At 44.5% G+C, this 26,892-nt stretch overlaps 1 protein-coding gene across 1 annotated transcript in view; it reads right to left on the bottom strand.

Annotated features, from left to right (window-relative positions):
• Positions 1 to 25,843, bottom strand: part of LOC140481835 (aryl hydrocarbon receptor-like) — a 151,031-nt gene extending 125,188 nt beyond the window's left edge. Inside the window, exons 1-2 of the mRNA XM_072578367.1 lie at positions 25,648 to 25,843; positions 24,229 to 24,416 (exon numbers count right to left, since the gene is read on the bottom strand). Coding sequence (XP_072434468.1) covers positions 24,229 to 24,416; positions 25,648 to 25,688 — 229 coding nt within the window. The 5' untranslated portion in view covers positions 25,689 to 25,843. The remainder of the gene's footprint in view (positions 1 to 24,228; positions 24,417 to 25,647) is intronic.
• Between the last annotated feature and the right edge of the window lie 1,049 nt (positions 25,844 to 26,892).

The raw sequence follows: 26,892 nt of genomic DNA on the forward strand, positions 1-26,892 counted from the left end.
GAATGGAGGAAGTTGAACACTTCACCTATAAAACCAATGGAAGGTTCACTTTTAATCAAAGCTTCCAACAAAGCTCAATACAGGAAATTCGAGAGTTTCTGATTTGGATTTTGATCTGCAACACTTTCAGTAATCTTATTGCCCAGTCTCTGATGTTAGATTTGGGACAATTTAAAGACACTTCCCTTCTTGATTACAGTACTCCCATTGTTAAGAACAGAAGGGATTACATTCCTTCCCTACTTAAAGAAATACAATCACTCAATGGATGGAGGATAAAGGCAAATCATCAAATCTGAAGCTGGAAGCATAGACATTGACGTGTGTGTGTGTGTGTGTGTGTGTGTGTGTGTGTGTGTATGTGTGTGTGTGTGTATGTGCACGCGCATGTGTATGCGTTGGGTGTGCATGCATGTGTGTGCGCATGTGTGTGTACGTGTGTGAGAGAAAAACAGTGTGTGCGTGCATGTGTATGAGACAGTGTGCGAGCATGTGTCAAAGTGTGCGAGCATGTATATATGAGAAAAAGTGTTTGCATGTGTGAGTGTGTGAGACAGAGTGTGTGCTGTGTGTGTGTATGTGTGTGAGAGAGTATGCGTGCATATGTGTGATAGAGAGAGTGAGTGCACAGGCATGTGTGGGTGTGTATGAGACAGAGAATATGTGTGTACAAGACAGAGTGCGTGTGGTGTGGGGGTGTGAGACAGAGAGTGTGTGAGTGTATGCGCATGTGTGTGTTTGTGTGTTCACACATACTGTAGGACGTTTGTACTAACAACAGAGGTACAAGCCTCCACCAATGAGGCAATAAAAAAATTGCATGTAGGCATTTTCCAGACAAGTACTTGAACACTGCCCGGGGATGATGGCCCTCATGGTGCCAGGAGTTGCTGAACCACTACTTTTATATTCTTTCATGGGAAGCGAGCGCCACTGATAAAGCCAGAATTTGTAGCCCATCCCTCAAGGCTCTGAAGGACATGGTGGTGAGCTGCCTTCTTGAACTCCGGCCGTCTTTCAAGTGTCAGTACACCCAGTGTGCTGTTAGGAAGGAAGTTCCAAGGTTATAACCTGGTGACAGCAAGAAACGGTGATGTAGTCCCAAGCCAGGGTGATGTGTGGCTTGGAGGGGACTGTACTGACAGTGATATCCCCACGTGCCTGCTGCCCCTGTCCTAGTGAGTGACAGAGGTTGGAGGGTGTTGGTGAACCTTGCTGGTTAAATAGATGCCATCTCGTAGATGGCACATGCTCACGCCCCTGTCACCACTCCAGCCATGAAGGAAGTGAACGTTGAAGGTGGTGGTTGTGGTGCCAACCTAGCGGGCTGCTTTGTCCTGGATGTTGTCGTGCTATTTGCAACCATTGGGGTGAGTGGGGATTATCCCATCACCCTCCGGATATGCGCCTTGCTGCTGGCGGAAGGACGGTCAGGAATACTTCCCTCTCAGCGGCACGGCCACTCAATCGTACATGGACTGTTGGTTCTGGAAGCTGCTGCTGCGCCTGGATCTCAGCGATCCACACAGTGGCAGGAAAGTGGGTCAGGCAGTGAGTCACTCCCTGCCAATTTCCCAACTTCTGAGCTCCTCCAAACATCCCGACCAAACACCTCAGCATTTCCACATTGGGCCACTGCACAGGCTGGGAAGTGAGATGGTGGAATTTGAGTTCAATTAAAGATAAAGAATCCAGAACCAAGGGTCGAATGATGACCGTGAATTCATCATCGATTGTTGGAAAAAGGCCAGCCGGTTCACTGATGTCCTTCAGGGAAGGAAACTGCCATCCTTACCTGGTCTGGCCTACATGTGACTCCAGACCCACAGCAAGGTGGTTGATTCCTAACTGCTCTCTGCGCAATTAGGGATGGACAATAAATGCTGACTGGCCTGTGAGTGAATAAATCTGATCAAATAAGTCATCAAAGAGAAGGAACTTTAAAAGAGGGTTCGGGAGGTGAGGGTAGAGGTTGTAAAGCAGGGAGATTTATCAGACTGGATTCGCAAGTGTGAAAGCAAAGCAACTGAAGAACGCAAAAGCATTTGCAATAATATCAGCAGCAGGCCGTTCTTTTACTCACTACAGACTCTGGCTCTGAGTGGGGTACGCTGAACTCAGCAGCTTTCAAAGACTGCAGGGGAAAGAATGAGATCCTGGAATGGAACGAGACTGACAAGGGAGTATTACACATATTGGTTAATCACCATTCACTACCAACCTCTCACTGGGATAACTCAACTTCCTTCTCAAAACAGCAGCTTCGAATCATTAAAAATTGAACGATGCTCCACAGCAGACAGATGTCAGTGCTTCCAACTGTGGGAGAGACAGAGGTTCCATCATCAGCCAACAGAGCTTTCAGCTTAATGCTTACCATGTGGAGTCACCATGACACCAATACCTTTCTGCTGCAATATTTGAACCTGGGAGGTGGGTTGGCGTTCAAAGGTGGCATCTTTCCCATTAATCAACACTGATAAGATGTTGACAGGAGGAGAGTGTGGCAAGTTACTGAATCTTATGGCAGGAGAGAGTTCAATTGGAATACCGCCGGAGTTCAAAATATTCTGCTCCTTCACAACTGCAGCTGCATCTCTCCTGACTTTCATCCACCTGCCTCATAGCTGTCAGCTTCAATAATTCAGGTGAATATTACCTGTCTATGGTTTTGAGTTACGTCATCAGCTATGACAGCAAACCCATTCTATCAGCCACCTCCCAGCAGACACCATTTCTGTCTGATGCTGAACATACACGTCAAGGCAAAACAATGACGGTCTGAAACATGAACATTCTGCCAATGCCAATCTCACTCCTGCCCTCGATGGGTGATCTCTGGCACACTGTGAGACCCTAGTCCAGAACACCTGCCCACAATATCCTCGCAATATTGCTGGAAGGGAAATTATCTTCAGATCTCTACCGATGTTCGTCCAACTCCCTCACACTTGCTGAATTGGTGATTTCTCAAAACCAATACCTCATCTTACTGACAGAATGCACGTTAATCATTCTGTCAGGACAGTAACTCACAGCCAACATTCCCTGTTGATGACACTATCTCTCAGTTGTAAACCAGCCCTTGTGTTGCTAAGTGCTAAGGCATCCACTCATTTGGACACTAGATGTTAAACAAAAACAATCAGAAACGTGGATTCTTGGCAACTGACTGTCGGAGATGTGATGACAGCACTCCTATTTCGAGCACACTGGTCTATGCATATAATATTCAACAAAACAGCCTCTTAATCACCCGCGCTCAGGTAATCAACACATCACTGCAAGCCGCAGTAGGGACAACAAACATGCAAACTCTAATACAGTCTGCACATTATCTCAATTCGATTTAGGCTATCAAGAATATTCACAGAACATTTTACCCTAAAGAGAGGCATGCTGTTGAAACTTTTTCTGTCTTCTGAAACAAGCATTTCAAATTTCAAACAGTTACAACAATTTATTCTACAGGAGAGAAGATCTATGAATTTTCACGCTGGTGAGATGCTTGGTATGCAGATTGGACATTCCAGCTGGTCAGAGTAGGCAAAGCCCATTCCTTGCTCATCCAACTTGCAAAAGGCTGACATCAAATACCCACTGTTAGATGTGATTCTGTGGTTGGTCAGCTTTTGTCAAACAATCCCGAACAGCTACACTAACAACCAATTGAAGATAATCAGTCGCGCTTGTAAATTGGCTCATTTCCATTTGTTAAAGGTGACATATGTTCTTGACAGGAACTGGTACTTCACAATAAAAAGGAATATGTTCATGCCGTGCTGTCTTTCTGAATAACCTGGTATCTTGGAGAGATGGCTCCTTGTGGCTCCCCATTACATTCTCTATGGCAATGCTTCAACCAATCAAAGTCAAGTTGCCAACCAATGAGCACTCTTTCCCTCTGCAGCATAAATTGTTGCAATTCTTTAGATTTAGCAACTCTTGCACCTGTTCTGGTAGGTGCAAGATCAAAAGTCTCGGGAGCATGTTGCTCTTTTCTGAGATAATCAGATTTGAGACTGGTCAATTTTAGGCGGCCAATTTAATTCCTATTGCTGTAAATGATATACCTAATTGCTCATCAAAAGCAATTCGGAAAGAATTCTTTGTCTTTCTGGGTGAGGAACAGCAATGTCCCTGTAAACTGAGTCACAGATACTGCGGAAACCCTGGGTTCACCCCACATCTTGTCTGATGGACTATGAAAGCCTATTATGTTACTGACTGATGACCTTCCATATGAGTGAAAATCTTCACTGTTTCAAGCTCAGTTGGATTGAAGGATCGATTTATCTAGCGAAAAGATCAGAATATATGTTTCATCTCGGAGGCACGTTGGCTCAGTGGCTCAGGGACCCAGATTCCATTCAACCCTTGAGGAACCATCTGTGTGGAGTTTGCTCATTCTCCCCTCCCTGTGAGAGTTCCCTGCAGGTGCTCCAACAGTCCAACGTTGTGCAGACTAGATGGATTAGCCATTTGAAATGCAGGGTTAAAGGGGTAGGGTAGGGGGCTGAATCTGAGTGGAATGCTCTTTGGAAGGTCGGTGTGGACTCGATGGGCTAAATAGCCTGTTCTGTGCTGTAGGGAGTCTATGAAATCATTCTATGGTGATTGTGAGAAGGTGGGATGGTAAGGGGAGTAACCTGGGTTTTGAGAAGATACTGGATAAGCACATTAATGATGAAGAGGTGCTGGGAGGAGGCTTTTGTGCAACAGAAACATCGGTATTGGAACAAATGACCCATTTCTGTGCCGCAGACATCAAGTCTCAAACATTGGATTCTCAAACAATAATGTCAGAACCTAAATGCTCATTACCTGATGAGGAAACGGATGTCAGTCAACCAAGTATGAGTACAATTCACACCATGGTCAAACAATCCACTCTCTGGGGTCATACACTCAGGAGTAAGGCGGTGATGCAGTGAGACACTGAGGTGGTGAGACAGTGAGACAGCGGGTGCAGTGAGACAGTGATGCAGTGAGATAGTGAAGTGGTGGGACAGTTGGACAGTGAGGCAGCGAGACAGTGGGGCAGTGGGACAGTGAGACAGTGAGGCAGTGAGACAGTGAGACAGTGTGACAGTGTGACAGTGTGACAGTGTGACAGTGTGACAGTGTGACAGTGAGACAGTGAGACAGTGTGACAGTGAGACAGTGAGGCAGTGTGACAGTGAGACAGTGAGGCAGTGTGACAGTGAGACAGTGAGACAGTGAGACAGTGTGACAGTGTGACAGTGAGACATGGAGACAGTGAGACAGTGGGATGGTGAGGCAGTGATGCAGTGGGACACTGAGTCAGTGATGCACTGGTACAGTGAGGCAGGCAGTAAGGCAGGGAGACAGTGAGAGAGTGAGGGAGTGGGTCAGTGAGACTGTGGGACAGAGAGGCAGTGGGGCAGTGAGGCAGTGGGGCAATGGAGCAGTGAGGCAGTGGGGCAGTGAGGCAGTGATATAATGGGACAGTGGGGTGGTGAGGCAGTGACACAGCGATGCAGTGGGACAGTGATATAATGGCACAATAAGGCAGTGATGCAGTGGAACAGTGAGACAGTGAGACAGTGGGACAGTGGGACAGTGGGACAGTGAGGCAGTGGGGCAGTGAGGTGATGCAACAGTGAAGCGGTGGGGCGGTGGGATGGTGAGGCAGTGGGATGGTGGGACAGTGGGGCAGTGAGACAGTGGGGCAGTGGGGCGGTGAGACGGTGAGGTGGTAAGGCAGTGAGGCATTGAGGCAGTGGGGCAGTGAGACAGAGGGACAGAGGGACAGTGAGGCGGTGAGGTGGTGAGGTGATGCGACAGTGAAGCGGTGGGGCGGTGGGATGGTGAGGCAGTGGGACAGTGGGATAGTGAGGCAGTGGGACAGTGGAACAGTGAGGCAGTGGGACAGTGAGGCAGTGGGACAGTGAGGCAGTGGGACAGTGGGGCATTGGGGCAGTGAGGTGGTGGGACAGTGAGGCAGTGAGACAGTGAGGCAGTTGGACAGTGGGGCAGTGGGGCAGTGAGGCAGTGAGACAGTGATGCAGTGGGACAGTAGGACAGTGATGCAGTGGGACAGTGGGACTGTGATGCAGTGGGATAGTAGGACAGTGATGCAGTGGGACAGTAGGACAGTGATGCAGTGGGACAGTAGGACAGTGATGCAGTGGGACAGTGATGCAGTGGGACTGTGATGCAGTGGGACTGTGATGCAGTGGGACTGTGATGCAGTGGGACTGTGATGCAGTGATGCAGTGGGACAGGGAGGCAGTGGGACAGGGAGGCAGTGGGACAGGGAGGCAGTGGGACAGTAGGACAGTGATGCAGTGGGACAGTGAGGTAGTGGGACAGTGAGGCAGTGGGACAGTGATGCAGTGGGACAGTGAGGCAGTGGGACAGTAGGACAGTGAGGCAGTGGGACAGTGAGGCAGTACCAGTCAAGAACTACATTCCAATCAGGACTAAATGGATCGAAGGGATTGGGAAGTGGGTGTGAAGGGAGGGAAGAGAAATAAACATCCAGGTTATTCAGAATGTCCCATCTTTTGTGTCTATTCTGAAATTAATCTATAGACCCATTGCCCACATTAAACATTGGATACACTAACATCAAAATTAATCCAGAAAGTTCCAGTGAAAAGTATGACAAACCAAAAAGTTGCTTTATGTTTTGAACATTAGCCACCCTGAGAATCGAATAAACCTTGTGTAACAACAATGCATCTGTGTAGGAGCATCAGACTTTGTCAACTCAGCAGCTGAAACACCTCAGGATGGCCAAATGCAATGAGCGTTCCGCTGAAGCTTCCAGACCAGGCAGGTGACATCAAACTGTACAAAACTCCATGGTGGGGAGAGACCTTCCTCCGAAGTCAGAGCTCCGACAGCACAGTCTGGTCAAGGGGAGATGCAAGGACAGCTGTGCAAACAGCCAAAGCTGCCTTCGCACGTCAAGCACGGTATTTGTCCGTCTCACAAGAGAGCAAGGCAGGAGAGGGAAATCCTTCACAGTTCTGATTCCTTCTCGTGCAGCATCTGGACTCACTTAACAAACAAAATTGTAACAGTGGCTAAACTGTCAAGAACGTTAAAACTAATAGTCGGCTAAATTACACCTCAAACTGATTCCTTTGAAATCCTATGCTCATAATTGTATTTTAATCTTTCAAAGGCACAAAATGCAATGTTTTGGAGTGGGAAGAAGCCAATGGGTACCTGTGATTTACATCTTGAACAGTTCCCACTGGGAATCTTTTACTGAAGTGGAAATGATTGATGCCAACAAAGGATAATGACAAATGATATAAAGCATCAAAGCACTTGAGACTAACCATTTAGAATATCGTCCTGGTACTGGGGATAGTTGACTGTGAGAAACATTCAAGGCATTAACCTGCCTTCCTGGTCTTAGAATAGTCACGTTCTAACTCTCAGTGCTCACTCAAACCCTCCTCGCCCAGATATTAACACTTACCTTTCACCAGACTCTGAACCTAATGATTGTCTATTCAATACAGATTAAACAAGACGCAGGAGATACATATTCATCCTTTGAAATCTTCAGCATCATTTTTACCTCTTAATCCAAACAAACAGTTACGATGAACAATGTTCATTCTTACTTAGTGGCTGATGAGGTGTTTTCACATCCAAGGTTTGGTTTTCAGAGCATGGTGTTCTTTTTACAAATATAAACTACATTTCGGCTTCTGTCTGTATTTAACCAAGATAGAAAACTTAAGAAAAATGCAGAAACATTTATATTTCAATCATTTGCCACATATTGAAGAAGAAAAAAAGAGACAAATGGGGTGAAGGAGTGATGGACATGGACAATAGTTGAGGCAATGCCAGTACAGGTGAGAGAGCTACAGATACAGAGTACTAGTGACAGAGCGATAGATAACAGTACAGGTGAAGGAGCTACAGATACAGAGTACTAGTGACAGAGCGATAGATAACAGTACAGATAAGGGAGCTACGGATACAGAGTACTAGTGACAGAGCGATAGATAACAGTACAGGTGAAGGAGCTACAGATACAGAGTACTAGTGACAGAGCGATAGATAACAGTACAGATAAGGGAGCTACGGATACAGAGTACTTGTGACAGAGCGATAGATAACAGTACAGGTGAAGGAGCTACGGATACAGAGTACTAGCGATAGAGCGATAGATAACTGTACAGGTGAGGGAGCTACGGATACAGAGTACTAGTGACAGAGCGATAGATAACAGTACAGGCGAGGGAGCTACGGATACAGAGTACTGGTGACAGAGCGATAGATAACAGTACAGGTCAGGGAATAATGGATACAGAGTACTAGTGACAGAGCGATAGATAACAGTACAGGTGAGGGAGCAACAGATACAGAGTACTTGCGACAGAGCTATAGATAACAGTACAGGTGAGCGGGCTACAGATACAGAGTACTAGTGACAGAGCGATAGATAACAGTACAGATGAGGGTGCTATGGAAACAGAGTACTAGCGACAGAGCGATAGATAACAGTACAGGTGAGGGACATACTGTACAGAGTACTAGCGACAGAGCGACAGATAACAGTACAGGTAAGGGAGCTACAGATACAGAGGACTAGTAACATAGCGATAGATAACAGTACAGGTAAGGCAGCTACAGATACAGAGCACTAGTGACAAGAGCGATAGATAACAGTACAGGCGAGGGAGCTACAGATACAGAGAACCAGCGACAGAGCTATAGATAACAGTACAGGTGAGGGAGCTACGGATACAGAGTAGTAGTGACAGAGCAATAGATAACAGTACAGGTGAGGGAGCTACGGATAAGGAGTACTAGTGACACACCGATAGATAACAGTACAGCTGGGGGAATGACAGATAAGAATTCAGGGAAGGGCGTAATGGATACAGAGGACTAGTGACAGAGCGATACATGACAGTACAGGTCAGGGAGTAATGGATACAGAGTACTAGCGACAGTGCGATAGATAACAGTACAGGTAAGGGAGCTATCGAAACAGAGTATTAGTGACAGAGCGATAGATAACAGTACAGGTAAGGGAGTTACCGATAGAGTATTAGTGACAGAGCGATAGATAACAGTACAGGTAAGGGAGTTACAGATACAGAGTACTAGCGACAGTGCGATAGATAACAGTACAGGTAAGGGAGCTATCGAAACAGAGTATTAGTGACAGAGCGATAGATAACAGTACAGGTAAGGGAGCTATCGAAACAGAGTATTAGTGACAGAGCGATAGATAACAGTACAGGTAAGGGAGTTACAGCTACAGAGTCCTAGTGACAGAGCGATTGATAACAGTAAGGTAGGGGAGCTACAGATACAGAGAACTAGTGACAGACCAATAGATAACAGTACAGTTGAGGGAGCAACGGATACAGAGTACTAGTGACAGAGCGATAGATAAAAGTACAGGTGAGAGAGCAACGGAAACAGAGTACTAGTGACAGAGCGATAGATAAAAGTACAGGTGAGGGAGCAACGGATACAGAGTACTAGTAACAGAGCGATAGACAAATGTACAGGTGAGGGAGCAACAGATACAGAGTACTAGCGACAGAGCGATAGATAAACGTACAGGTGAAGGAGCAACGGATACAGAGTACTAGTAACAGAGCGATAGACAAATGTACAGATAAGGGAGCAACAGATACAGAGTACTAGCGACAGAGCGATAGATAAACGTACAGGTGAAGGAGCAACGGATACAGAGTACTAGTAACAGAGCGATAGACAAATGTACAGATAAGGGAGCAACAGATACAGAGTACTAGCAACAGAGCGATAGATAACAGTACAGGTGAAGGAGCTACAGATACACAGAACTACCAACAGAGCGATAGATAACAGTAGAGGTGAGGGTGCTATGGATACAAACTACGAGGGAAAGAGCGATAGATAAGAGTACAGGTGAGGGAGCTTCAGACACAAAGTACTAGTGACAGAGTGATAGATAACTGTACAGGTGATGGAGCTACGGATACAGAGTACTAGGGACAGAGCGATAGATAACAGTACAGGTAAGGGAGCTACATACACAGAGTACTAGAGACAGAGCGATAGATAACAGTACAGGTAAGGGAGCTACATACACAGAGTACTAGAGACAGAGCGATAGATAACAGTACAGGTAAAGGAGCTACAGATACAGAACTAGCAACAGAGCGATAGATAACAGTACAGCTGAGGGAGCTACGGATAAGGAGTACTAGTGACAGAGCGATAGATAACAGTACAGCTGAGGGAACGACAGATAAGAATTCAGGGAAGGGCGTAATGGATACAGAGTACTAGTGACAGAGCGATACATGACAGTACAGGTCAGGGAGTAATGGATACAGAGTACTAGCGACAGTGCGATAGATAACAGTACAGGTAAGGGAGCTATCGAAACAGAGTATTAGTGACAGAGCGATAGATAACAGTACAGGTAAGGGAGTTACAGATACAGAGTCCTAGTGACAGAGCGATTGATAACAGTAAGGTAGGGGAGCTACAGATACAGAGTACTAGTGACAGAGCGATAGTTAAAAGTAGAGGTGAGGGAGCAACGGATACAGAGTACTAGTAACAGAGCGATAGATAAATGTACAGGTGAGGGAGCAACAGATACAGAGTACTAGTGACAGAGCGATAGATAAATTTACAGGTGAGGGAGCAACAGATACAGAGTACTAGTGACAGAGCGATAGATAAATTTACAGGTGAGGGAGCAACAGATACAGAGTACTAGTGACAGAGCAATAGATAACAGTACAAGTGAGGGAGCTACAGATACAGAGTACTAGTGACAGAGCGATACATTACAGTAAAGGTGAAGGAGCTACAGATACACAGAACTAGCGACAGAGCGATAGGTAACAGTAGAGGTAAGGGAGCACCAGATACAGAGTACTAGCGACAGAGCAATAGGTAACAGTAGAAGTGAGGGAGCTATGGATACAGAGTATTAGTGACAGAGCGATAGATAACAGTACAGGTTAGGGAGCTCCAGATACAGAGTACTAGTGACAGAGCGATAGATAACAGTACAGGTGAAGGAGGTATGGATACAGTTTATCTGCGACAGAGTGATATATAACAGTACAGTTAAGGGAGCTTCAGATACAGAGTACTAGTGACAGAGAGTTAGATAACAGTACAGGTAAAGGAGCTACAGATACAGAGAACTAGCAACAGAGCGATAGATAACTGTACAGGTGAGGGTGCTACGGATACAGAGTACTAGGGACAGATCGATAGATAACAGTACAGGTGAGGGAGCTAAGGATACAGAGTACTAGTAACAGAGCGATAGAAAACAGGACAGGTGAGGGAGCTACATACACAGAGTACTAGAGACAGAACGATAGATAACAGTACAGGTAAGGGAGCTACATACACAGAGTACTAGAGACAGAACGATAGATAACAGTACAGATGAGGGAGCTACGTATACAAAGTACTAGTGACAGAGTGATAGATAACAGCACAGGTGAGGGAGCTAGGGATTCAGAGTACTAGCGACAGAGTGATAGATAATAGTACAGGTGAGGGAGCTCTGGACACAGAGTACTAGTGACACACCGATAGATAACAGTACAGCTGGGGGAACGACAGATAAGAATTCAGGGAAGGGCGTAATGGATACAGAGTACTAGTGACAGAGCGATACATGACAGTACAGGTCAGGGAGTAATGGATACAGAGTACTAGCGACAGTGCGATAGATAACAGTACAGGTAAGGGAGCTATCGAAACAGAGTATTAGTGACAGAGCGATAGATAACAGTACAGGTAAGGGAGTTACAGATACAGAGTCCGAGTGACAGAGCGATAGATAACAGTACAGGTAAGGGAGTTACAGATACAGAGTCCTAGTGACGGCGCGATTGATAACAGTAAGGTAGGGGAGCTACAGATACAGAGTACTAGTGACAGAGCGATAGTTAAAAGTACAGGTGAGGGAGCAACGGATACAGAGTACTAGTGACAGAGCGATAGATAAAAGTACAGATGAGGGAGCAACGGATACAGAGTACTAGTGACAGAGCAATAGATAAAAGTACAGATGAGGGAGCTATAGATACAGAGTACTAGCGATAGAGCGATAGGTAACAGTACAAGTGAGGGAGCTATGGATACAGAGTACTAGTGACAGAGCGATAGATAACAGTACAGGTAAGGGAGCTACGGTTACAGAGTACTAGTGACACAGCAATAGATAACAGTACAGGTAAGGGAGCTACAGATACACAGTACAAGTGACAAAGTGATAGATAACAGTTCAGGTGAGGGAGCTACAGATACAGAGAACTAGCAACAGAGCTATAGATAACAGTACAGATAAGGGAGCTACAGATACAGAGAACTAGCAACAGAGCGATAGATAACAGTACAGGTGAGGGTGCTACGGATACAGAGTACTAGTGACAGAGCGATAGATAACAGTACAGGTGAGGGAGCTACGGTTACAGAATACTAGTGACAGACCAATAGATAACAGTACAGGTGAGGAGTGACAGATAAGAATTCAGGTAAGGGAGTAATAGATACAGAGTACTCATGACAGAGCGATAGATAACAGTACAGGTGAGAGAGCTACGGATACAGTGCACTAGCGACAGAGTGATAGATATCAGTACAGGTGAGGGAGTTACAGATACAGTGCACTAGTGACAGAGCGATAGATATCAGTACAGGTGAGGGAGTAATGGATACAGAGTACTATTGACAGAGCGATAGATAACAATACAGGTGAGGGAGTAATGGATACAGAGTACTATTGACAGAGCGATAGATAACAGTACTGGAGCGGGAGCTACGGATACAGAGTACTAGTGACAGAGTGATAGATGACAGTACAGGTAAGGGAGTGATAGATAAGAATTCAGGTTAGGGAGTATTGGATGCAGAGTACAAGTGGCAAATGATGGATAAGAGTACAGATGAGGAAATGACAGATACAGAGCATAGATCACAGAAGCAATGGGTACAGATGATGGACTCACATTATATTCCATCAGCCAAGACTTTCTGAATGTTTATTTAATCTTCCTCGATCCCTCTGTCATCCTCACCACTCAACGTCCCATCTTTTTCTTTCAGTCATGTGCAAACTTGGCTGACAGACATTTACTTTCCCCGTCCAGTCAATGTGTCCTGTAAATAGTTGTGGTCTCAGCATTGATCCCTGTGGCAATCTTCCAGTTACAGGTTGCCAATCTGTTTCGGAAACGTTGACGTAATTGTTGGGATGATGGATCAGAACGCGAAAGTATTGACACACATTCTTTACTTTTAATTCCAAAATGTGTATTATTTTATACAGGACTGTTACAGAAATAAGCCCACTGTGGATGTAAATTCAATCACAGCAGATTCCTGTGTGAAGCTTTTGGAAAGTCATACTCATAAAGTGTCAACAAAACCTCAAAAAGAGACAGACTTACAAAGAAGCAATAATGAGTGGGTGACTATGTCCTGCTCAATAGAAAAATATCTCTTGCAGACATGTCTGATTTATAGAGTCATAGAGATATACAGAACAGAAACAGACCCTTCGGTCCAACTCATTCATGCCGACCAGATATCCCAACCCAAACTAGTCCCATTTGCCAGCACCCGTCCCATATCCCTCCAAACCCTTCCAATTCATTTACCTATCCAGATGCCTCTTAAATGTTGCAATTGTACCAGCCTCCACCACATCCTCTGGCAGCTCATTCCATACACGTACCACACGCTGTGTGACAAAGTTGCCCCTGAGGTCTCTTTTAGGGGCAGCACAGTGGATCAGTGGTTAGCACTGATGCCTCACAGCACCAGGGTCCCAGGATCAATTTCAGCCTTGGGTGACTGTGTGGAGTTTGCACATTCTCCCCGTGTCTGCGTGGGTTTCCTCCGGGTGCTCCAGTTTCCTCTCACACTCCAAAGATGTGCACGTAGATGAATTGGCCATGCTAAATTGCCCATAGTGTTAGGTTTATTCATCAGAGGGAAATGGGTCTGGGTGGGTTACTCTTCAGAGGGTCAGTGTGGACTGGTTGGGCTGAAGGCCTGTTTCCGTACTGTAAGGAATCTGATCTAATCTAATCTTTCCCCTCTCACCCTAAATCCATGCCCTCTAGTTCTGGATTCCTCCACGTCAGGGAAAAGACTTTGTCTATTTATCCTATCCATGCCGCTCATAATTTTGTAAATCTCTATAAGGTCACCCCTCAGCCTCCAACGCTCCAGGGAAAACAGCCCCAGCCTGTTCAGCCTCTCCCTATAGCTCAGATCCTCCAACCCTGGCAACATCCTTGTAAATCCTTTCTGAACCCTTTCAAGTTTCACATCTTTTTGATAGGAAGAAGACCAGAATTGCAAGCAATTGTCCTACATTGGCCTAACCAATGTCCTGTACAGCCACGACATGACCTCTCAACTCCTGTGCTCAATATTCTGACCAATAAAGGAAAGCATACCAAATGCCTTCTTCACTATCCTATCTACCTGCGACTCCACTTTCAAGGAGCTATGAACCTGCATTCCAAGGTCTCTTTGTTCAGCAACACTCCCAAGGCCCTTACTAATAAGTGTATAAGTCCTGCTAAGATTTGCTTTCCCAAAATGCAGCACCTCGCATTTATCTGAATTAAAATCCAGCTGCCAATTCTCAGCCCATTGGCCCATCTGATCAAGATCTTGTTGTAATCTGAGGTAACTTTCTTCACTGTCCACTACACCTCCAATTTTGGTGTCATCTGCAAACTTACTAACTGTACCTCTTTTGCTCGCATCAAAATCATTTATGAAAATGACAAAAAGTAATAAACCCAGCACCGATCCTTGTGGCACTCCACTGGTCACAGGCCTCCAGTCTGAAAAACAACCCTCCACCACCACCCTCTGTCTTCTACCTTTGAGCCAGTTCGTATCCAAATGGCTGGTTATCCCTGTATTCCATGAGATCTAACCTTGCTTATCAGTCTCCCATGGGGAACCTTGTCGAACGCCTTACTGAAGTCCATATAGATCACCTCTACCGCTCTGCCCTCATCAATCCTCTTTGTCACTTCTTCAAAAAACTCAATCAATTTTGTGAGACAAGATTTCCTATGCACAAAGCCATGTTGACTATCCCTAATCAGTCCTTGCCTTTCTAAATACATGTATATCCTGTACCTCAGGATTCCCTCCAACAACTTGCCCACCACCGACTTCAGGCTCACTGGTCTATAGTTCCCTGGTTTGTCCTTACCACCCTCCTTAAACAGTGGCACCACGTTAGCCAACCTCCAGTCTTCCGGCACCTCACCTGTGACTATCGATGATACAAATATCTCAACAAGAGGCCCAGCAATCACTTCTCTAGCTTCCCACAGAGTTCTAGGGTACACCTGATCAGGTCCTAGGGATTTATCCGTTTGTATGCATTTCAAGACATCCAGCACTTCCTCCTCTGTAAGATGGACATTTTTCAAGGTTTCACCATCTATTTCCCTACATTTTATATCTTCCCTACATTTTATAGATTCCACAGTAAATACTGATGCAAAATACTCGTTCATTATCTTCCCCATTTTCTGTGGCTCCACACAGAGGCCACCTTGCTGATCTTTGAGGGGCCCTTTTCTCTCCCTAGTTACACTTTTGTCCTTAATGTATTTGTAAAAACCCTTTGGATTCTCATTCACCCTATTTGCCAAAGCTACCTCATGTCCCCTTTCTGCCCTCCTGATTTCCCTCCTAAGTATACCCCTACTGCCTTTATACTCTTCTAAGGATTCACTCAATCTGTCCTGTCTATACCTGACATATGCTTCCTTCTTTTTCTTAACCAAACCCTCAATTTCTTTAGTCATCCAGCATTCCCTACATCTACCAGTCTTCCCTTTCACCCTGACAGGAATATACTTTCTCTGGATTCTTGTTATCTCATTTCTGAAGGCTTCCCATTTTCCAGCCGTCCCTTTACCTGCGAACATCTGCCCCCAATCAGCTTTTGAAAGTTCTTGCCTAATACCATCAAAATTGGCCTTTCTCCAAGTTAGAACTTCAACTTTTAGATCTGTTCTATCCTTTTTCCATCGCTATTTTAAGTCTAATAGAATTATGGTCACTGGCCCCAAAGTGCTCCCCCACTGACACCTCAGTCACCTGCCCTGCCTTATTTCCCAAGAGTAGGTCAGGTTTTGCACCTTCTCTAGTAGGTACATCCACATACTGAATCAGAAAATGTTCTTGTACACACTTAACAAATTCCTCTCCATCTAAACCCTTAACGCTATAGCAGTCCCAGTATATGTTTAAAAAGTTAAAATCCCCGACCATAACCACCCTATTATTCTTACAGATTACTGAGATCACCTTACAAGTTTACTTCTCAATTTCCCTCTGACTATTAGGGGGTCTATAATACAATCCCAATAAGGTGATCATCCCTTTCTTATTTCTCAGTTCCCCCCAAATAACTTCCCTGGATGTATTTCTGGGAATATCCTCCCTCAGTACAGTTGTAATGCTATCTCTTATCAAAAACCCCACTCCCCCTCCTCTCTTGCCTCCCTTTCTATCCTTCCTGTAGCATTTGTATCCTGGAACATTAAGCTGCCAGTCCTGTCCGTCCCTGAGCCATGTTTCTGTAATTGCTATGATATCCCAGTCCCATGTTCCTAACCATGCCCTGAGTTCATCTGCCTTCCCTGTTAGGCCCCTTGCATTGAAATAAATGCAGTTTAATTTATCAGTCCTACCTTGTCCCTGCCTGCTCTGACTGTTTGACTCACTTCTGTTCTCAACTGTACCAGTCTCAGATTGTGATTTGACTTGATTTCTCATTGTCACATGTACCATGCTACAGTGAAAAGTATTTGTTTGAATGCTTACTGGACAAGTCATACCTTACATAAACTCTTCAGGGTAATGGAAGATAATGCAGAATATTATGTTACAGCCTTCCAGGAATGTACATAAAAAGGGATTAAAAAGAGACTGCAAGAACACTGGTCTGTGACCCTTAATGCATGGACATCCTACAGGATGGACTAAAGTGCTCTGAGGGCCACTGCCTTGAGAACAATCATTTTAAATGCCTCTGCACTACAGGTAAAACAAAAGGGATACTCACTCTGAATGTTGGAATTTAATCCTTAACAAACAGAATCAGAATGACAGCATTTTCACTGCCCTGTTAAACCAAGAATCTCAAAATTGATTGCTGAACTCTCAACCATTTGACTCTGCATTACTATTTCTTCTCAAGTTTAGTAATTCACAAATTTTGTTAGCTCAAGAAACCTGAATAAACGGTCTCCTCTTAAAATATAAGACCATTTGGGTCAGAGAGAAAGGTATCCATGAGCTAAGGGGTCTGTCTTTAATGAAAGTTGTGGTAACCAACTGAGGGAATGGGCAAAGAGGAAGTTGTACATTCCTGATTAACATTCAGGATAATGATCAGAAGTATCCATCTGGAACCAGAACAAATTGGGGTACGTTACTCAGGATATGGTTGGAGCACAATTAAACAGCAAATATGATTTTGTACTCTGAGTAGCAATGACGAGACAAAATTTTAAATGTGATCAATTCCATAATGGCTCAGTGTCTCCAGAGTCTCTAGAGTCATACAGCATGGAAATAGACCTTTTGGTCCAACCAGTCCATGCTGAACATAATCCCAAACTAAACTAGTCCCGCCTGCCTGAGTATGGCCCATATCCCTCCAAACATTTCTTAATCCATGTACTTATCCAAATGTCTTTTAAACATTGTAACAGTCCCCGCATCCACCACTTCCTCAGGAAGTTCATTCTACATACAGAGTAATTTTATAGTTTTGCCATTATCTGCAGTACCTGAAGTCGCAATCCTGACTGTTTCTTTACACTCTGTCCTGTTACTTATTTTTGAAACAGTCTTGGTTTCTCCTGAGGCTTCCCCCACATCCCCATGAAAGACGAAAACATGAGAATGCATTTCCAGTCGGAGGTGCTGAAGTATTTAAGCCACCCTAACTCAGTGACACAGGATTGATCAATGAGACGGGCTTGATCGGGGATAGGTTGTAAGCAACAGTTTTGAATTATCCATGGCCGAGGAATCGTAGATGAGCAAAGAGATTTTGAGGATTAAGTTCACAAAATAAAATTCAGATCCACAGTACAAAAGTGCTGATCGAATACTGCCGAAAGAAGATTGGGTTGAAAGCATATTAAGAAAGGTTTGACATCCACCTCAAGGTTTGAGAATTTCAAGAAGTACTCAGCATAAAAACAGGCCACTTATCCCCAACGGCTCATGCTGAGGTTTCTATTCCACGTAACTTTCTCTGACCTCTCTCGAGCTCATCTTTCTATTTCTTTCTCCCTCATGCATTTATCTACCTTGACCATAAAATAATTTATCCTGTTCACTTCAATGCTTCATATGGCCGACAGCTGATGTTCTCACTGCTCTGATTATCAAATTAGGCTCAGTGGTTAGCACTGCTGTCTCACAGCACCAGGGACCTGGGTTCAATTCCACCCTCGAGTGACTGTCTGCGTGGAGTTTGCACATTCTCCCCCGTATCTGCAAGGGTTTCCGCCCAGTGCTGCGGCTTCCTCACACAGTCCAAAGATTAGGTGGATTGGCCATGCTAAATTGCCCGTAGCATCCAGGGATGTGTAGGCTAAGCCAATTAGTCATGGGCGGACGCAGAGCTGTAGGGACAGGGTGGGATGCTCTTCAGAGGGTCGGTGTGGACTTGTTGGGTTGAATGGCTTGTATCCACACAGTGGGGATTCTAACACCAAGGGTAACATGAGCTCTTAAGCTACTTCCTTTCATTTCTGACATCCAGCTCCAAAGATTGAAGGATTTCTGCTCATATTGAAGATTGCAGATGAGAAATGTAACAGGCTTGGATGCCCATTGGATAAGGGTGCACCAAAAGCCAGGTACTTACATGGATTCTGATCTGCTATAGCAATATCTCCTACAGTGGAGCATTTCAATGTGCATCTGGAAGCGGTGCAATGTCAGTCCATCAGTGCCTGATCTGTTGCCAAAAAGAGACTGCGATATCAGTTACCATGCAGCACCTTTAAGGGTAAAACACTTAGTCCTGAAGTCTATAACTGTGTGCCAAAAGCACAGAGTGGGAGGCAAGAATGCTTTGAAAACACCACAGAATTGATCCCTTCCTCACCAGAAAGATAATTCATTTTTAGAACTTTACCACACAAAGCAATTCACGCTGCTCAGTTACTTTGTTGCTCAGTGACTGGACACCAATGGACAGCCATCATTGATGATCTGGTAACCATAAAGAAATAAAATAACTTTATATCATCCTAACTTACATTGGGACTCAGTTGATAGCAGTCTTCTCTCTGAGTAAGAAGGTTGTAAGTTCCAGACCTACTCCGAAGCCTTCAGCTCCAAACTCATTCTCAGGAGGTGACATTTTTAGACAACATTAATCATTGACTCTTCAGCTGGGATGTAACAGTTTCCAGGCCAATCTTCTGAAGACAGCCACATGGCCCAGTGGTTAGCACTGCTGCTGCCTCACAGGGACTAGAGTTTGATTCTAGCCTTGAGTGATTGTCTGTGTGGAGTTTGTGCATTCTCTTCATGTCTGTGTGGGTTTCCTCTTACAGTCCAAAGGTATGCAGGTTAGGTGGGTTGGCCATGCTAAATTGTTCATAATTTCCAGGGATGTGCAGTCGAAGTGGATTGGTCATGGGAAATGCAAAGTTACAGGGATAGGGGAGGGGATGGGTCTGATTGGGATGCTCTTCAGAGAGTAGGTGTGGACTCAATGGGCTGAATGGCATGCTTCCACACTGTAGGGATTCTACGCATTCCCCAACTTCCACCCCACTGTCCTGGTCAAACAATGTCCCTCAACCAACATCTGCCAGAGGCAAATCAATGAGAGGGAATCAAAAGCAAGATTCCACGGGCCTAGTATAAACATGTCCAAGCAAGAAAAAGGGATGATACTGTCTAATTGGGAGCCTCCTGGCTATACAGAAGCATACAACTTAATATGAGGCAGAAAAATAGAACTTACGACAAACTCAAATAATTGCTAAGCGTAGTACAAGGGTGAAATGAAAAAAGGATATGGATATCAAAGACAGGACATGAAAAAATACAGTGTAGCAAAATTAAGGAAAATCCGAAGATTTTTATCAAAACATGAAGAGTGAGAGGATGACTAAGGAAAGGGTTGGGGCCTATCAGAGGCCTATCTGCACGTGGATGCAGAAGGTGTGGGAAAAATTCTAATGAGTATTTTGCTGCTTCCTTCACACAGGAGAAGGATGATGTAGACTTTAGGGCATCAAAGAGGTAAGTTTGAATAAGTATTACAAAGGAGGAGAGAGAAGTAAAGGTACAGAGAGATATATGGAAGGAATTCCTGATTTTAATGCCAAGCTGATCAAACCCAGTCAATGACAAGTGACGCAAACAATTTGAGCACTGGGGAAATGTAGAGCGCAGAGAGCTGCAGCGTTAGATGAGGTTACAGAGACCGGCAGCAGGTGAGGCCATAGAAGGATTTTAAAATTAGGTCAACAATGTTAATGTTGAGATATTATCATACCAGGTAGGTGAGCAAGCACAAGGATGATGGGCGAATGGGCCTTGATTGCAAATTGGATGTGGTCAATGGAGATTTCAATGAGTTCAGAATTATGGAGGATGACCTGCATGGCGATAGAATAGTTCACAAATACGTTCTCCATGGGAGAGTTCACAAGTTAGCATGTGATTCTCAGGAAATCACTACTAGCTAAAAATAGATCTGTGGTGAACATACGAGCTTTGAAATGTTTTCCACTTCTTCAACAGACTTCATCATGCAAGGTTGTCAAAGTTACTCCAAGACATCCAATTCACAACATGCTTGAAACTTTTATTCTGACTCGTTAACATGTAATTGTCAAAGTCACTGAAAATTGAATGGGACTAATGAGCTTCCTGGATTTAGACAAGTGTTTTGGAGACTGCAATCAATGGTCACATCTGTTTTTCTACGGACAGAGAAAAATAGTGGCTGTGACAAAAAAGGAGTTTTACTCTATATAGTCCAATTCCCAGTTTTCAGGGGTAATTAAGCAAAACGTCACTCTCATTACCTTGCATTCCAGGACTTCTGTCACAATCTTCGCAATTGAATTCAATCACTTGCCAGGTTTGGTGGATTTAAGCTATAGGGAGAGATTGAATAGGCTGGGGCTGTTTTCCCTGGAGCGTTAGAGGCTGAGGGATGACCTTATAGACATTTATAAAATCATGAGGAGCATGGATAGGGTAAATAGACAAGGTCTTTTCCCCTGGGATGGGGGAGCCCAGAACTAGAGGGCATAGGTTTAGGGTGAGAGGGGTAAGATATAAAAGAGACCAAAGGGGCAACTTTTTCACACAGAGGGTGGTACGTGTATGGAATGAGCTGCCAGAGGAAGTGGTGGAGGCTGGTACAGTTGCAACATTTAAAAGGCATCTGGATGAGTATATGAATAGGAAGGGTTTGGAGGGATATGGGCCGGGTGCTGGCAGGTGGGACTAGATTGGATTAGGATGTTGGTTGGCATGGATGAGTTGGACCAAAGGGTCTGTTTCCGTGCTTTACATCTCTATGACTCTTGCTTAAAGGGGAATCAGCTATCTATAGGATGCTGAGGAAATAAAGCATCAGCTTTAATGATACAGGAGAAACAGCCTGACGTTTGCATTGGAGGTGTTATGCAAACAAAGGCAAAAGCCTGGCGTGGGGGCATAAGGAATAATGGGCACCTAATTCATTCACAGGGCCCGGGCATTGCTGGCTTGGACCAGCATTTACTGCCTAATTGCATACAGGGCAGTTTAAGGTTCAAACACATTGCTGTAGGTCTGGAGTCAGGTGTCAACCTGACCAGGTGAAGATTTCTTTCCCTAAAGAACATTAGTCTGATGGATTTTTTCCAACAATCGACAGTTGTTGCATAGTCACCATTAGGCAAACTTTCATTCCAGACTTTTTTTTACATTGAATTCAAATTTCACCACCTGCACTGGCCTGAGATTCTGGCTTACTAATCAAGTGGCCATGCCACTACACCAGCATCTCGCCAATGATATGTGTCTTGGTATATGTATTAAAGCATCATTCAGTTTGGCATCCTGTGGTGCTCTGCTGTGTGTAGGTTTATCTCCAGCTGCTCAGTGCACCATTTATCTTAGAAATAACACAAGCGATGATCCCACCTCTTTGAAAAATGTTGCAATTAACAAATTTTTAAAAATGCACTTCTTCCCATGTTCATAAACATTTAAAGAGTTATTTCAATAGTTTGCCCCACTGCATCAGACTGGTCTCCACCCAAGCACTCCCCACACCACCTGCCACAGTAAACATTTTTTTTCTGCTTGTTTTTAATTCTGCCTTTTGTCTGCTAAGATGGCACCGGAGAGTGGCAACTTTGTACACTTTTCACGGAACACCTGTATTCTTGAACTTGGGTACAGGTGACAATAAAATCTAAACCTAAATGCAACTAACAAGACTTCCTGACCACCAACACAAGACTGCCATAGATTATTGGTAAGACCCATTATTTAAACACCATGGTGAATAGGTTGTGGTTTTAAAATCTCTCACAGTCTTAACAAGCCCGATGTTTTCTTCATTTTCTCAATCTTTTGTACCTAAGATTTGCACCTAAGTATTTTGTCCCTAAGATGGTGGGTGCTGTGTATTGGTGACATTGAGCACATTTCACTGTACTCTTATTCTTTTGTAACCTGAGTACAGGTGGCAATAAACCTAATTCTAATTCTAAAAGAGGGATCCCACATTCCAAAGGGATCCAGGATGAGGAGCAAACTGAAGACTTCTTTTCACCCCGTTCAGAATTTCCTTTCGCTCTCAATATCTCTGAAAACATGGAAGAACAAACAACGCTGCTTGAGCCCCCTCCCTAGTCTGCTGTCTTACACAGACAATCGAAAAGAAAAAGGGTTCCCAACTGTAGACTGTTTCACTTCCATCCATTTTATAAATTCTTTAAATAGTGCTTGTCTAAATTATTAATGCTGCCATGGGGGAGAAAAAACCCTGCAGTGCGCCAGCTGAACTGAAACGAAACATCAAGGCAAGCTCGTAAATGTATTTTTGCCAGCATTCGTTCGATTCAGGCTGAGAGGGGCTTCACTCCATGACCTCTGCTCCACTCAACGTTCAGTTACAGAATAATTCCAAGTGATAAACTGATTTCCAGCTGGCAAATTAGTTTTGCCCAGGTATTTTAATGCGATTGGTATATTCTACATAAATATTTAAACAAACTGTGGATTTGCTCTTTAGCACTAGTGAAAGTGACAAGCAATTATAAATAGTTGCCCATTTTTACGTTGCAGCAGTGAATGAATGAAAGAATAGCACATTTCAGCTCGACTGGACAAGAATGTCAAATCAAATCAAGCTTGCCGCTGGATTACGATAAAAAGAAATAATAAACGTCAATATATAGTCTAAACAGAGTTGACCTCCTTCTTTGATCATCTCATCGCTCGCTGTTTTGAGAAGCAAACATGGTAAAAAGAAATTAACAAAGAGTCAGATTGTGAATTTCTCTCAAATGCAGTTCCTGTCTCATCACCACTGAAATAAAATCTCAAATTATTAACCAGCTCAACAACAATTTTGAAAAACAAAATCGAAACTTATTCGTCTGTCCAAAGAAAGATATAATGATTCTTTTACAGGCATTGCAGCCTTTCCAAAGGATGGCCTAATTTATCCACAAGTGTCTATTTCAGATGGAAAAACACTAATGAGACAAGGAGTGAAAGGAAGGACTTGCAGTTGTACAGTGCATTTCAAAACCACAGGGCATCCCTAAGTTAATGAGAGTTTTGAAATAAAGTCATTGTCATATTGCACATTCACCGATATTACTGCTGGAATTTTTATTTACTTGTTTTTCTAATTTTTTTTCCTTAAAAATTTGTTCTTAAGAATCTTACCTGCATACCTTTGTAGCTAAGATGATGACCTAGTGTGGCAACTTGTAAACTTTTCACTGTACTCATTTGACGTGACAATAAATCTAATTCATTACATGTGTAGGCATTTGTGTGCACCTTCTTCCTCTAGCTCTGGCTCGTCATTGCATCACAAAGGCAGCAAGAGTCATCTGTTGGCCCTGGTAAGCTGACCTATCCTTTCCCCATCGCCTCCCCACAAAACTTAGCTCCCCTGTCCCACTCTCAGCCATGGCCTAAACTCACCCCGGAAGAAAGTTTTGGATCGCATGTAGCTGACGCTGAGACGGAGGATGGAGAGTTTATCCAAGCTCGAGGTCACATCTTCGGTGAAAGGTAGTAGGCCAGCCAGGCGATCCAATTCACAGTTTAACCTGTCACGGTGCCTCTTGGAAGGATTGGATTTGACCCCATCAGCCAACACTGGCTTCACTCTGATAATAAACAGAATACCACAAATTAATGTACAAGTACTACACAGACTGACGGCTACCTCAGTGTAAGTGTCTGAGGCCTGCACTAGCACAGGATGGTCAAATGCCATGTCATGGGTTTGCATCAACTCCCCATATGCCAGTTTACACCAAACCTCTTTCCACAATTTATCTTAAATGCACTCATGCCATTTTCATTAATTCCAAAGTCCCAGCTTCCACTAACCTAAAAGCTCACAATGTGTATGAACCCAAATGTCACTGTTTCAACTAACCCCAAGATCAGTTTTCATTAGGCCCAACATCATAGTTTATATTGGTTAGGAAACTCACAATGCTGTTCTGGAACACATCCCAGGGTATGTGCACCATAACAGTAAAAAAAATGGAGATTTAGTGTCAAGCCAGGATAGTGTGCAGCTTGGAGGGCGTTTTGCTGTCTTTATCCATCGAGATGGTACTGATGGTGAATTTAGAAGGTGACGTCAAAGGAGCCTTCATGAGTTGCTACAGTGTATACCCAGCTGCTACTGTACATTGGGGATGGAGGAGTGAATGATAAAGGTGGGTGGGATGGTACCAGTCAAGTATGCTGCTGTGTCCTGGATGGTGTCAAGCTTCTTGGATTTTGTTGGAACTGCACCTATCCAGGCAAGTGGGAAGTATTCCATCTCCCTCCTGGTTAGTGCCTTATAAACTGTGGATAGGCTTTGGGAAATCAGTAAGTGAGTTACTCAATGCATTAGTGTGTATTATAATCCCAGTGTCTATTATAACCCCACTGACACAGTGTGTATTATAACCTCAGTGTACCAGTTTGTATTGTAACCCCACTATCCCAATTTGCATCAATCCCAGTGCCCTGGTATGCATTAACCCCAGAGTCAGAGAAAACATTAACTTCATTGTTTGCACTAACCCAAGTGCCCCAGTTTGGATTATAAACCCAGTGTTCCAGTTTGCATTAAGCCCAGTAAACTAGTTCGCATTAACACCAGAGTTCACGTTTATATTAATAGCCAGTTCGTCTTAATAGCACAGTGCTCCTTGTTTGCATTAATCCCAGTATCCCAGTCAGCATTAACAGTGAACCAGTGCTCCAGTTTGGATGAATTGTCCAGTGCTGCAGTATGCATTTATCCCAATGTTACTCTTGTCTGAACCCTGCACCCCAGTTTGCACGAACTCTGATGCTCCGCTCTCCTCCCCTCTTTGCCCGGGCTGTACTCACGTCCTCTGCGCCGGTTTCCTCCGCTTCCTACCCGGGTACATGTCGATGCGCAACCGCCCCGCGGAGCCTCCCTCACCCCCACAGCCGCATCAATGCAACACGAAGGCGAACTCTATCCCCTCACCCTCCCGGGGCTGCATTCGCGCAGATACCCTTCCAACTCTCCGTGCCCGGATCTGAAGGTCGGGGGCGCGAATCGTGCACGCGCCCGCCAATGCGCGGGAATGTGAGTGGACCAGCGATAACCGCTCGGTGAGCGCGCCTCCGATATCTCAGCCTCTCCTGTATCACTGCCCATCCTGGCCCCTTCCCCAGCATCTCTCTGACCCACTGGGTTACTCCTTGGGGAAACTTTTATCCCCCTCTGCCTTTGCCTTTGTTTTTCTTCCTCCTGTGATCAGGGAAAGCTGCTATGTATAAGACACGCTGTAAAATGATGTCTGGTAACGTGCTCTGAGTAAGACGTTCTCTTGTGGGATGTACAACCTGCTTCCTGAGCATGTTGTACTCTGAGATGGATGTTCTCTGTTGTAGAGATTGGAACCGGAGCGAGGGGGATTTTACTGACTCTGCCATCCCTGTGTGAGGGCTTATTAACCTGGGCTAATCGGGGAGCCCTGGCTGACAGATATAAACAGGACATTCATAGGGTGTCCTCATTTCCAGGGAGTGACTCTGAGCTGGTGGGCAGAGAGAGTTCATATTTTGAGCCCAGTGACCTTTGTCAGAACACTGGACTCGAAACATTAATTCTGTTTCTCACTACACAGATGCTGCCAGACCTTCTCGATTTCTCCAGCAATTTCAATTTTTCTTCCAGATTTTTTCCAGCAACTACAGTTCTTTGTTTTATTTTACACTCAAAAATGTTATTGACTGTTACTGGGGCTATTAACCTGGGCTAACCAGGGAGCCCTGGCTGACAGATATAAACAGGACATGCAGAAAGTCTCCTCATTTCCAGGGAGTGACTCTGATGAGCTGGTGATCAGAGCCCATGTACTGTGCACATGTAAATAAAGAGCCATTTGGTGACAGGACACCGGTCTGTGTGCAGTTATTTCATCCGTGCAGAGGTTTCTTTTTCTGTTTAAGCTGTTGTCTGTGTAACATATTCTCTGTTTCCAATGTTCTCTGTTAAGTTGTTCTCTGTGCGGGATGTTTCTGTGCAAGGTGTTCTCTCCATGAGATGTTCTTTGTGTAGGGTGCACCTTAGACAGGGGACCTGTAAAGTAAGTACAATAT

Source organism: Chiloscyllium punctatum, chromosome 10, assembly GCF_047496795.1.
Source record: "Chiloscyllium punctatum isolate Juve2018m chromosome 10, sChiPun1.3, whole genome shotgun sequence".
Taxonomy (NCBI): domain Eukaryota; kingdom Metazoa; phylum Chordata; class Chondrichthyes; order Orectolobiformes; family Hemiscylliidae; genus Chiloscyllium; species Chiloscyllium punctatum.